We start from the raw sequence: 12845 nt of genomic DNA on the forward strand, positions 1-12845 counted from the left end.
TTTGATTATTTAGTTTTTACACTTATTACATTGAAGTATCAACGGATAAGCTCGATTGGTTGCGTGTAATAGATCATTCAATTTATCATTGTCGGTCAATTCAACGTTTGTGGATTAACCGAATATTTGTTCGATACATTCGAATTGTTGGCACCAATATTACTAGCAATAAGACTTTTAAATTTTTGAAAATCATGTACACTACGGCCCAATTGCACTTGTTCAAAATCAAAAACGGACTAGTGGGTAAGGAGAATACGTACTTATTCCTTGAATAATATAAAAAAATATGATATTTGTCTAATGAGCTAATTTTTTGTATTAGCTCCAAAGTACAATGTTGCTTTACCATCTATGGATTTAGCTGTAATCAAAAGACAAATAGATTGTATACAGGTTCAACTCGCCCAACCGTATGTGCTTAGTTCAATGAGGTAATCGGTTGCATAACATTTAACTTTTACTTTGGTTTCTATTATTTAATTACTATATTGTTTGTGTCTGGGATATAACTTTTTATTATTAAAAATAATTTATGATGAACTCTGGCAATAATATCAGGAATATATTAGTATTATAATGTTTTATAGGTTGCAGTTTAACGATGGCAGTAGCCGAACTTGTGGTTACCTTATTCATGTTTCGGTCAATAATGAAGACTGGAAACTGATTGCATATAAATACGAGAAGCCGGCACGATTGTGGCATTTTTTGAAATTTGATCCCACGCCGATAGTATATATACGTATTACTGCCGTTCGCACTTCAATAAATGCCATAGTAATATAATTAATCTAATAGTATTTTTTTAAACTGTTAAAAACTTTTTATTTTTTGCAGCTTTTTGTAAAAGTATATATTGAGGCACCTGCTCCAGACTCATCTGATTCCAACTCCACGCTTAAACTGTCACGGTCGATATTTTGTTTTTAGGTTGTCAATAGCGCCATCATTCGCTAACAGGCCTACTTCTATAAGGATTTTATTGGTTTTTTTTACATATTATTATATGTATAATTTTGTTTGCTTAATAAATAATACACACAAATAAATGTTCACATATGACAAATGGCTATATATTATTTTATAATTATCACAAGTGTAGTACGCGTTTACCTGTAATTATAAAAAAGTAAAATTTTCCAACCCATAAATGATTTTGGATCGACATTTGACAAGAAAGTTAGTTACATGTTCCGTTAGTAGACTTTTAAATTTATTTTCGAACGAATACCGTGCTTATGGAAAGTCAAGTCTCATGTTTAATCAAATATACATGAATCATTCCTATAAATGCTACGATAGTTATAAAATTATAACAAAAAATTAGGTATACTTATACTTTTAAACTTATCGTATGGACCATGCTAATATATAAAAAGCATTAGTTGTTCCTACTAGGTATTTATACATACAGATAAATTAAATTCCCTTTTCTTAGTTTAAGGTCTTTCTATTGAACTAAATAGTATTCCTAAGTTAATGTGTCTAAATAAGTATAAATATAGATAAATATGTAATTCAATTACTTACGATACCAAACAAAACATTACAAATAGAAAAATAACTCGAATAATTAACATCAATAAAAAAAAAATTATTTTTTAAAGTCCATATAACTTCTGCATTATTTATTTAAACACCTATAAACTGTTCAATTGATTCTACTGCTCATAATAATTAAAATAAATAAAAATAATACTGTGGTAGCATAGAACTTTAGGTTTTCTAAATATGTTCTTGACCTACCATATTCCATTTATGTGAAAGAAAATTACATTTTCCTTGTTCTGACTCGATTTAGAGCACTCCAAATTGCACTCAAAAGTTCAAGTCCTGGAACTCTCTGAGTATTACATCGATTTTTACAATTTATCAGTACAGCCGTTTAAGGGTTTCTAAGATTTATACTAGAAACTTGTCCATTTTGGATCTTTAATGAGTTGTTTTATCCGAAAATTCTTCCACATTCTTATGCAGTTGACCACATTCTGCAGTTCATCCCCCTTAAAAGCCGGTTTCCCAACTCTAGGACAAGAGAGTGCCCTTCTCTTGACGGCTCCTTCACCCGAAGCTGTTGGCTGACAAGAGTTAGATCGCTTAAGCCTAAATAAAATAATTTAAATAATATTATACGATTAAATATTAATATCCATCAATCTCGTTGGTTTTCTGAAAACCGAAATTCTAACTAATTGGTTAATATGTTTTTTCTTGAATGTGTCCTATATTTGTAACTTCACTACATATTTGCTACTGCACAATTAAGTTCACCCACGCGTCACACAACAAATCTATACCGGTTGTGTACACAATTATTTGTTCAAAAACTCTGTCAAGTGTACAAAATTGGAAGAGAAAAATTATTGCTGTGGTGTATTCCTTGATGTGGCCCAAGCTTTTGAAAAAGTTTGGCACAAAGGTTTATTACTAAAACTGCAAGAGCAGCTCCACATACGTGGTGTGCACTTCTCAAATCATATCTGACTGAAAGACAGTTTCGTGTTAGATACGAAGAGGCGACCACTAACTGAAAGAGTATATCAGCTGGAGTACCTCAAGGTAGTGTTCTCGGACCTATTTTGTACCTGTTTCGCAAACAAATGTAAATTTATTTCCTTATGAAATGTCAGGTTTCATATAAAATCAACTATGCATGGATTTAAGCTATGAGCTGAATATCATAAATGGGGTCATGTTACAATGATTATCAAATAAAATAAGATTCGAAAAATAACATCTATATTCGTATTATCGCTATTAAGTTTGCTTCTACACAACAAAGTTTTTTCAAGCGTCACACAAAAAATCTACACCGGTTGAGTATACAATTGTTTGTTAAAAACAATATCAAGTGTACAAAATAAATAGTGCCATATTTGCAACAAAACAAAATATATCTGTCGGCTTACAATAACTATGGACGGCGAATTGTTCTTTTATAAACGTTTTGTATAGAATTCATAAACCATATTAACACGTATAATACAATGATGTTTGTTTGTTTTATTGCGCTCATCGTTTTAAAGTCAACTCCAGGTATGTCATATATTTTATACACGTCTACATAAATAATTTTCTGCTTATAATCGAAGAATATAATCTTGAGCAGTTAGTTCTGAACACAATAATGAAAATTATCTTTATCTATTCACGCACTAAAAGATGGCCCAAAACGTTTTTACTTATTTTTTCACAAACATTTTTTCTGACTAGCTATAATGTTTAAGATAAACTCTAAAAAAGAGGCTAATTGAAGTGGAGCTTATTTAGATATTTTTCAACAAGTTTATCGGAAGATATTCAGGCTTTGTCCTTAATTGTATATTGAGTGCTTATATTGTTAAATTATTTTAAAAATATAAAACAACGCTGCACTCACGCAATAAAACTATCATTATTATTTTTTTTAAAAAACTAAAAAAATGCTAAATCAAATGGCTAAGATGATAAGTCATGTCGTAAATAAACTATTCAAATTTGTTTAAAAAATCTGTTTTATTTTTTAGCTTTTTCTTCTTCTACTGGGCATGCGTCGTCTTCGTCGAATCCGGTCGGTCCTGAGCAAATAAATCACGCTCACCTAATGGAAATCGACTATAGCCAGCTGTATCTAAACAAAAAGTATGTGTTATACTACGGTATTTTAAAATACATATATAATATAAAATTAAATTGCATGTAAAGAACATTAAATTGTATTTTATGTTTACAATATTACGTGTGCGTGCCTAGAGTAATTACAATATATGATAACGTATGACAAAACTGTAATATTGCTGTCTACTATAACAATTAAAATTAGTAAATTAAAATAATTGTCAAAAACAAAACATACAAGATATCATATTCTCACATACAAAAACAAATAAAATAAATATTGTTAATGAAAAACAAAATTGAAATAAAAGAATGAGATATTCAAACCATACTAATTATCAACAAATAACATAAATATCTCTTAAGTTTTACTATTTCCCTACCATGTTTATTTACTGTCCCATGCTGTTTAAGAAAAATAGGTGAATTTGAATAATTAGTTTCCTTACTGCAATTATCATCTAATGACATCAATATTTTTCAACCCAGACATGATAATATGTTCTTTATTTCTCCTATACCATTTTAGCTTGTACTTTATAAGACCTAGGTTGTGTACCCACACCTCGATGACCAGTTGCAATGTAAATTATTGTAACGGTAAACCTGAACGTAACTCTCAACAATGTTTTCCTTAATCCTAAGGTACAGTTTGTCCATAAAGATATCGATGAATTCAATAAAAAAATTTATATTTTTACTACTTTTACTTTTTTCCTGCCATTTTTATTTACTGACTCATGCTGTTTAAGATTTATTGGTGAATTTGAGTAATTAGTTTCCTTACTGCAATTATCATCTAATGACATCAATATTTTTCATTTAACCTGGTGAATTGCATTTATTTCTTCGTTGCCTTTAGGGCTGCACAAGGATCTGACGCCATGGGTAAACATGCCAATTAAGGGAAACAATATGTTCATGATATCTCGGTTACCTGATTTTAGGGTAATGCGCCTTTTATCAACTGTGTCCATAAATGAAACTATGGCCAATTTCGTATACGAATACAGAGGAGTTTTTAACTAAACTTTTTAAAAAAAATAATATTGTACATAAATTATTATTTATTATTAGTATTTATAAGTATATTAATAATATATTTTAATATTTATTTTAGGGACTCTGATGTTATATTAGTTGTAGAAAATACACGATTTTACGCCCATCGTAATGTGTTAGCCTCACGCAGTGTTTATTTCAGGTATTCAAATATTATCATTTAGTATATTATTCTGTTAGTAATGATACCTTAATAAGCATAACATACAAGCATTTTGTCAATTTTATTCTTTTCATAGGTCTGCTAATTTTTAAACGGTACCACTAATTTCCTAATTAAGTACCCTAAATGTATTTGAAAAAAAAAACAGAGGCATTAGGTGCCTTAAGATTTTTAATGTTTTGTAAATGTTATAAAAAAAAGGTAAAATTGTTAGTTTACTTGCCTAATTTAAATTGATTATACGGACGTTATCCAATAGGTATATAAATTGTTTAAACAGATCGAAAAACTTATTTCATGCTGACCAATATGATATAACAAACTAAAATTAAATGAGTATAAATTTGAAATGAATTTTAGTGTAAAAACACATTTGTTGTATCCTATACACACGGTCCTTTACTGGTTGTAGGGAACATATGTATTGCATTTTTGTAATAATATTGTGTATATTTTTTAGAGCATTACTGTGTGGCGGTCATAAAGAAGCCGGTCAAAAGGAGGTGCCAATAAAAGAAAGATCAGCAACCTCAGTTAAAGTACTTCTTCAGTATATTTATACTGGTCGAATAAATTTAAGTACACTAGAGGTAACTTATAGTCAACTTAGTTGACCGGTATTAAAAACCCCCAAAAAGTACTTTTGTGTATAATGTATTAAATTGGAAATTAAATATATTTTTCGAAAAACGATTATTTACATACACATGTTATGTAATTTTTTATTTTGTAGAGTAAAGTTGTTGTGGATTTATTAATTCTATCGAATGTATTTGGTTTTACAAACTTACAATTTTCTCTGTGTGAGTATTTGTGGAGTAAAATCGATGTAAGCAATGTAAGTACGTTGTTTGCTGTGGCACTTTACTATCAAATCAAAGAATTCGAAGTCAAATTATTCAATTTTATCAACATTCATGCTTTGGACGTATTGGAATCTAAAGATTCTCTTTCTTTGACGCCCGTAATAATAATTGCTTATTAAATATCAGTATTGTTCTTGTTAGATAGCCAGTTGAGACAGATTTTTTTTATTTTTAGAAAGCATTACTATTAATTCTCAAACATAACACGGCGTATACTAACGAATTGGATATATTTCGTGTGGTTTGTCAATGGATAAAAAAAAAAAAAAACGAACTTGATCCAGAAGCTAAAACTAAAATTTTATGTGCAGTCAGATATCAGCTTATGAATGATGAAGAACTATCTGAAGTTAAAAGATCAGATCTTGTTCGATCGAATAGAAATATTTTGGATGTAATACAATTGAGATTAGACTCCCTCCCACAAGAATATAGTGATCGAGGACGATTAGGTATGATTGATGCAATTATTTCTTATGCAAATTATGTCAGTAGTAACTATTGTATTCTTTAGAGCCCAATGTGAATTTCGCTGTTGGCACTCCCAATAAGCTTTCTCAAATTGACGGTGGTACCATGATCATGTTGGGTCATCCATCTAATATAAACTACATTGAAATGGAATTAAGCAACAAACAAGCAATGTATGGTTTCACTTATCAATATTTCTTATAAAAGATTTATTATAATTTTATTTTAATAAAAATTTGAACTAAAATATATTTTTATCATAAATAATATAACACAATAATAATAATTTTGATGAATTGAGAATTTAATTTCTTCTTATCCTCAGGTAAATCGGCCACTAGAACCATCCCAAAATACAGCCTTGCCTCCAGTTTTCTCTATCCAAAGCCCGTATCATGTTGTAAAACATGTTGTTTATTCCCTAATTAATTTTAAAACAATTGTTTCAACTTATTTGATTATTTAGTTATTACACTTATTACATTGAAGTATCAATGGATGGGCAAGATTGGTTGCGTGTATTAGATCATTCAAATTATCATTGTCGGTCAATTCAACGTTTGTGGATTAACCGAATATTTGTTCGATACATTCGAATTATTGGCACCAATAATACTAGTAATAAGACTTTTAACTTTTTGAAAGTCATGTACAATACAGACAAATTGCACTTAGTGGAAATAAAAAACGGATTAGTGGGTAAGGAGAATACGTTCTTATTCCTTGAATATTATAAAAAATATGATATTTGTCTAATGAGGTGATTTTTTTTATTAGCTCCAAAGTACCTTGTTGCTTTACCAACTATGGATTGGGCTATATTAAAATCAGATCTAGATTGTGTATTGATTCAACTCGCTCAACCATATGTGCTTAGTTCATTAAGGTAACCGTTTACATAATATTTAACTTTTTCTTTGGTTAATACCTGAAATACAACTTTTTATAATTTAAAAACTAGTACAGTGGGGCCGGGGCATTGTGGGGACTGGGAGGTCACAGGTTTACAGGAATTTATAAACCTGAAAGTGATAAAATCGCTTTCGAAGAAACGTTTCGATGCAAATCTGTAGTTACTATCTTTAAACAAGTACAGTACAAACCAAGCACAGTGTAAGCCAGCAAAATTAGAAAGTAACAAATTATGTCATTTTAAAAACGACTTATGTCACCAATTTTTCAAAAAAGAAATTAGTATCACTGCAAAAACTAGTTATGAATTAATGAAGATTTTTTGTGGCTAATGTAAAATTTCAATTTTATGACTTGTGTCGTTTTTGAAATGACCGATAAATTTTAAAATAAAAGCATCAAAGCGTAATTTAAAAGTGATTTTATCCGAGAGGCTTAGTACAGTAAAACGTAGGCATAAAGAAATCACAGAAAAGAGGTGACGGAGAGGTCACATGTCTACAGGAATTCTTATAAATAAAAGTAAATAAAAAAAAAAATTTGATAAATATTTTTCTAAGATATTAGGGGTTTTTGTTAAAATATACGCAATTTGCGGAAACACAGTTTTCCGGCAATTAAAAAAAAACTGTTGTGCCGAATTTGTTGTCTGTTTAATATGCTATGTATACATATGAGTTCTGACAAGTGACAAATTTTCAACTTAAAGGTCCTAAAATCACGGTTAAAAATCTAAAAAAAAACCCCTAGAGGGGTGGAAAACGGGTTTAATTTAAATTAGATACAAATGACGTGTGCGGGTCTACCAAATAAATATTCCTTATAAATTTCAACTCGATCTGACTCTTTGTCTTGAAATTATAGCCAGTAAAAGTTCTAACTTAAAAATCGTACGTTTTTTTTTTCTATTTTCAAATTTCGACTGTTAAGAAGTAAATGTTTTCAACTTTACTTTAATAAGATGAAAATTGTGATTTATAGAGTTGATACTCGAAGGAATTGGCCCAGTATTAAAAAAGTTACAGTGTATACAGATAAAAAAAACCCCACAACAGAGTAAAACCAGTACCTTCGCCGCTCTGCATCGAAGCTAAAAATAATTTATGGTTAACTCTGGAAAATAGATCAGGACTATTTTAGTATTATAATTGTTTATAGGATTCTGCTTAATGATGGCGACAGCGAAACTTGTGGTTACATTATTCATGTTTCGGTCAATAATGAAGTCTGGGTACCGATCGTGGATAAATCTAAGAAGCCAGTACATTCGTTGGAGTTGTTGAAATTTGATCCCACGCCGATAGTGTATATACGTATTACTGCCGTTCGCCATTTAAAAAATTACAAAGTAATATTATCAATAAGAGTGTTTTTCTAAAATGTTAAAAACTTTTTTTTTTTTTGCAGCTTATTAAAAAAGTATTTATTGAGGCACCTGCTCAAGTATCGCAAGATTCCAATGCCACGCTAAAACAGTCACGGTCGATATTTTGTTTTTAGGTCGTCAATAGAGCCATCATTCGCTAGAAGGTCTACTTCTATAAAGATTTTATTGGTTTCTTTTTCATATAATTATACTTATAATTTTGTTCGCTTAATAAGTAATATTCAAATAAATGTTCACATATGACAAATGGCTATATATTATTTTATAAACATCACAAGTGTGGTACGCGTTTACCTGTAATTATAAATTAGAAAAATTTTCCAACCCATAAATGATTTTGGATCGACATTTGATAAGAAAGTTGGTTACATGTTCCGTTAGTGGACTTTTAAATCTATTTTCCAACGAATACCATACCGTGCTTATGGAATGTCAAGTCTTATGTATAATCAAATATCCATGAATCATTCTTATAAATGCTACTTTAGTTATAAAATTATACTTATACTTTTAAACATATCGTATGGACCATGCTATTATATAAAAAAGAATTATGTGTTCCTACTAGGTATTAATACATATAGATAAATAAAATTCCCTTTTCTTAGTCTCCGGACTTTCTATTTGACTAGACGATATTCCTTACTTAATGGGCCTAAAAAAGTATAAATAACAACTTAATAAGCATAACTATACAAATATATCAAATTAATTGTTTTAAATAGTTTTGCTAAACAAGAGTAAATTGGAAATGACTTATTGTATAAACTTTTTGTATTCTATAAAATGTGTGTTTTTAGTTGTAGGGAACATAATGCATTCTTATGCTAATATTGTTTATATTTTTTGGCGTATTACTGTATGGTGGTCATATAGAATCACATAAAAAAGAGGTGCCAATAAAAGAAGGATCAGCAACCTCAGTTAAAATACTTCTCCAGTACATTTATTCCGGTCGAATGGATTTAAGTATTCTTGAGGTAACTTACAGTAGACTTAAATGGCCGGTATTTAAAAGCCAAAAATCTACTTTTTATGGATGTGCATTTTTTAAAGATTGTTCGGTCTATTGGTTGTGTTTTATGTAATATATTAGCAAAAAATATTTAATATTCAGAAAACGATTATTTTTGTAATACACGTATTTTGTATTTTTTTATTTTTAAGGGTAAAATTATTTGTAAGTACGTTGTTTGGTGTGGCACTTTACTGTCAAATCAAAGAACTAGAAATCGATTCACTTAATTTTATCGACATTCATGCTTTGGACGTATTGCAATCAGATGATTCTCTATCTTTGACTCACGTAATGATATTTTATAATAAAAATTGCATAATGCTAGTGTTACATAGTCAGTTGTGACTAAATTGTTTTTTTTTTAGGACGCATTACTTCTAATTCTCAATCGTGACACGGCGTATGCTAATCAATTGGATATATTCCGTGCGGTTTGATTAGTCGAGAATTCAATTTATTCACAATTAAAATATCGTTTTTTTATTCATAATCAAAAATATGTTAATTATATTGCTCTTTTAATAACTTAATTTATAAAAAAATTACACGACCTTTTATTTGAACGAATTAGTTTTCGTTGGTGCTTCACTTATAGATTCTTTAACAAAATTAAAATTATATTATTTAATTTATTCACAAATAAAATATCAATATTTTATTCTTGTATTAAAACATGTTGCTTATTCACTAAATAATTTTTAAATAATTGCTTTAACTTATTTGTCTATTTAGTTCTTACACTTATTACATTGAAGTATCAAAAGATAGGCTCAAATGGTTGCGTGTAATAGATCATTCAAATTATCATTGTCGGTCAATTCAACGTTTGTGGATCAACCGAATACTTGTTCGGTACATTCGAATTGTTGGCACCAATAATACTAGTAATAAGACTTTTAACTTTTTGAAAGTCATGTACAATACAGACCAATTGCACTTAGTGGAAATAAAAAACGGATTAGCGGGTAAGGACAATTTGAACCCCTCCATTTATTAATGTAAAAAAACATATTTGTCTAATGAGTGATTTTAATTCTATTAGCTCCAAAGTACAATGTTGCTTTACCATCTATGGATTTAGCTGTAAACAAAAGACAACCAGATTGTTTAAAGGTTCAACTCGCCCAACCGTATGTGCTTAGTTCAATGAGGTAATCGTTTACACAACATTTAACTTTTACTTGGGTTTCTGTTATTTAATTATTATATTGTTTGTGCCTGACTAGTACGCTAGGCGCTAATTGCGGGCTGGGGAAGGTATGTCACATGTGAAGTGGTCCTGTAGAAAGGCGACTTAACGTTCGGCCTCAACGTCCACACTTTAGTCGCTTTTTACGACTGGCTTGTAACCTTAGAATTATTCTTTCTCCCCTATCCACAGAGATAACCGCGGCCAGTAAGCTGACCGCTCGCGCCCAGTGTACTGTTTGTGCCTGAAGTACAACTTAATTTAATAAATTAAAATTTAAGAAGCCGGCACGATCGTGGCAGTTGTTTAGATTTGATCCTACGCCAATAGTGTATATACGTATTAGTGCCGTTCACACTTCAAAAAAAGACGAAGTAATATAATTAACCTAAGAAATTTTTCTTAAACTGTTCAAAACTTTTTTTTTTTTGCTATTTAAAAGTGTACATTTGGTGACACCTGCTCCAGTATCGCTAGATTCTGACGCCCCCACAAAACAATCGTGGTCGATTATACGGCTTTTAGGTCGTAAATAGCGCCATCATTCGCCCGAAGACCTTCTTTTATATGGATTTTATGTGGTTTTTTACATATTATAATATGTTACTCTAATTTGTTTTTGCTTATTAAATATATATAACATTCAAATTAAAATTCACATATGGCTCTATATTGTTTTATAAACATAACAACATGAATTGTATAAATAAACCTAATAATTTATTTGTTGAATCGAAAACTCTTCGTATATTCAAAGAAATTTTGGATGAATTTCAACAAAAAAATTAAAAACAAAAAATTAATTTTTAAAATACTATAATATAAAAGTAATTATATGGAAAAGTATTATATGTCGATAACAAAATTATAACTTTTTTTCTCCATAAATTTTTCCTAAAGAATAAAAACATAGTTTACCTTATTTGGCCTCCATATCGTTGACTTTCTGAAAACCGAAATTTCCTTTGATTATCTGACAACAAGTTTGCAAAAAAAACCTGTCCCCAAAAGTTAGACTGATTACCGTGGTTGCTAAATAAATAGAACTCAACACTTGTACAATGTACCATTCATTTAAATCTGCTTTAAAAATTATACTTCACAGTTTTCATCGCTCAGTTGAGTAATAATTACTTTGAAATCCCTAAAACCCAGCAGGGCTCAGTGAACCCAAAACGTGAATAAATAAAAATTAAAAGTGAACGATCACGGCAATTATTACATCTGTGCTATAATTACACAACACTTAATATCTAAAATACAACAAGTAAAAATAAAATAATATAATACGATTTGATATTATTATATTTTAATCTTAATGATATCCCAAGAAATGATTATTCTTATACAACGAAATATTAACTAATAGGTTAATGTATGTGGGTTCTATTAGTCTTCCAGTCTCCAAGTGCTATAAGAAATATTTATGATGTACTGTCTCTCCTTTAAAGGAAAAAATAACCCTTTTATGATGTGTAAATGATAAAATGTCTTAAAGGCGTCTATAGAATGACGATAAACGAAGAAGAAAACACAATTATATAAATAATCATTTTAGATTAATTTTAGTGTCGTATTTACAGGGGGTGGTCAAGGAGATATACGCCCCCCAGGGTGCTAATGTTATAGGTAAACCTACTGATCTATTTGTTTAACAGAAAACGATTCTAGTATGCAAAGAAGTTTTGATGAAATTTCACCAAAAATTATTATATTGTTATAATATTAGGTAAAGTACCATAATATGTTTGTACCAAAAAAGTAGAAACTTAATTTGGCATCTTCCCTAACACAATTTATGAATATATACTTATACATATGGCTTAAAGATTAAAGTATTGTTCACCTTTTTTGGCCTCTATTTCGTTGACTTTCTAATATCTGACAATTGGGTCACTCCAGAAAAAAATACAATAAAAAGCTTATATATTTGCAACTACACGGTTATGTTCAACGATGCATCGCACAAAAATTGCACACCAGTTGTGTACACAACAATTTCTTTTAAAAACACTATCACGTATGCTAAAATGTAGTGCGCTATTAGCAAAAACCATTTATTTCAATCAGTTTACAATACATATGGACCGGGTATAATTTTTCTAAGTGTTTCGTATAGTATTCATAAATCATATTAACACGTATAACACGATGATGTTTATTTATTTTATTGCGCT

At 29.6% G+C, this 12845-nt stretch overlaps 3 protein-coding genes across 3 annotated transcripts; all 3 read left to right on the plus strand.

The window, feature by feature from the left end:
* The first annotated feature begins 19 nt into the window (after window positions 1-19).
* Window positions 20-972, plus strand: LOC126842348 (BTB/POZ domain-containing protein 9-like). Its single transcript, XM_050579282.1, has 4 exons — window positions 20-246; window positions 326-434; window positions 591-780; window positions 841-972. The coding sequence occupies exons 1-4, from the start codon at window positions 195-197 to the stop codon at window positions 931-933; spliced, it is 444 nt and encodes a 147-aa protein (XP_050435239.1). The 5' UTR covers window positions 20-194; the 3' UTR covers window positions 934-972.
* Window positions 973-2926: 1954 nt separating this feature from the next.
* On the plus strand, window positions 2927-6926 carry LOC126842418 (BTB/POZ domain-containing protein 9-like). The gene is made up of 8 exons (XM_050579429.1): window positions 2927-3039; window positions 3510-3624; window positions 4721-4804; window positions 5286-5415; window positions 5559-5789; window positions 5867-6143; window positions 6206-6335; window positions 6629-6926. Exons 1-8 carry the CDS (start codon window positions 2991-2993, stop codon window positions 6924-6926), a joined length of 1314 nt encoding a protein of 437 aa, XP_050435386.1. The 5' UTR covers window positions 2927-2990.
* A 30-nt stretch (window positions 6927-6956) lies between these two features.
* On the plus strand, window positions 6957-8639 carry LOC126842349 (BTB/POZ domain-containing protein 9-like). The gene is made up of 3 exons (XM_050579283.1): window positions 6957-7048; window positions 8233-8422; window positions 8482-8639. The coding sequence occupies exons 1-3, from the start codon at window positions 6969-6971 to the stop codon at window positions 8572-8574; spliced, it is 363 nt and encodes a 120-aa protein (XP_050435240.1). The 5' UTR covers window positions 6957-6968; the 3' UTR covers window positions 8575-8639.
* The last annotated feature ends 4206 nt before the right edge of the window (window positions 8640-12845 follow it).

Source organism: Adelges cooleyi, unplaced genomic scaffold, assembly GCF_023614345.1.
Source record: "Adelges cooleyi isolate 19-005CV unplaced genomic scaffold, UGA_ACOO_1.1 ACOO_flye_CR_arks_rails_tigmint_CR_PRNA_519, whole genome shotgun sequence".
NCBI lineage: Eukaryota > Metazoa > Arthropoda > Insecta > Hemiptera > Adelgidae > Adelges > Adelges cooleyi.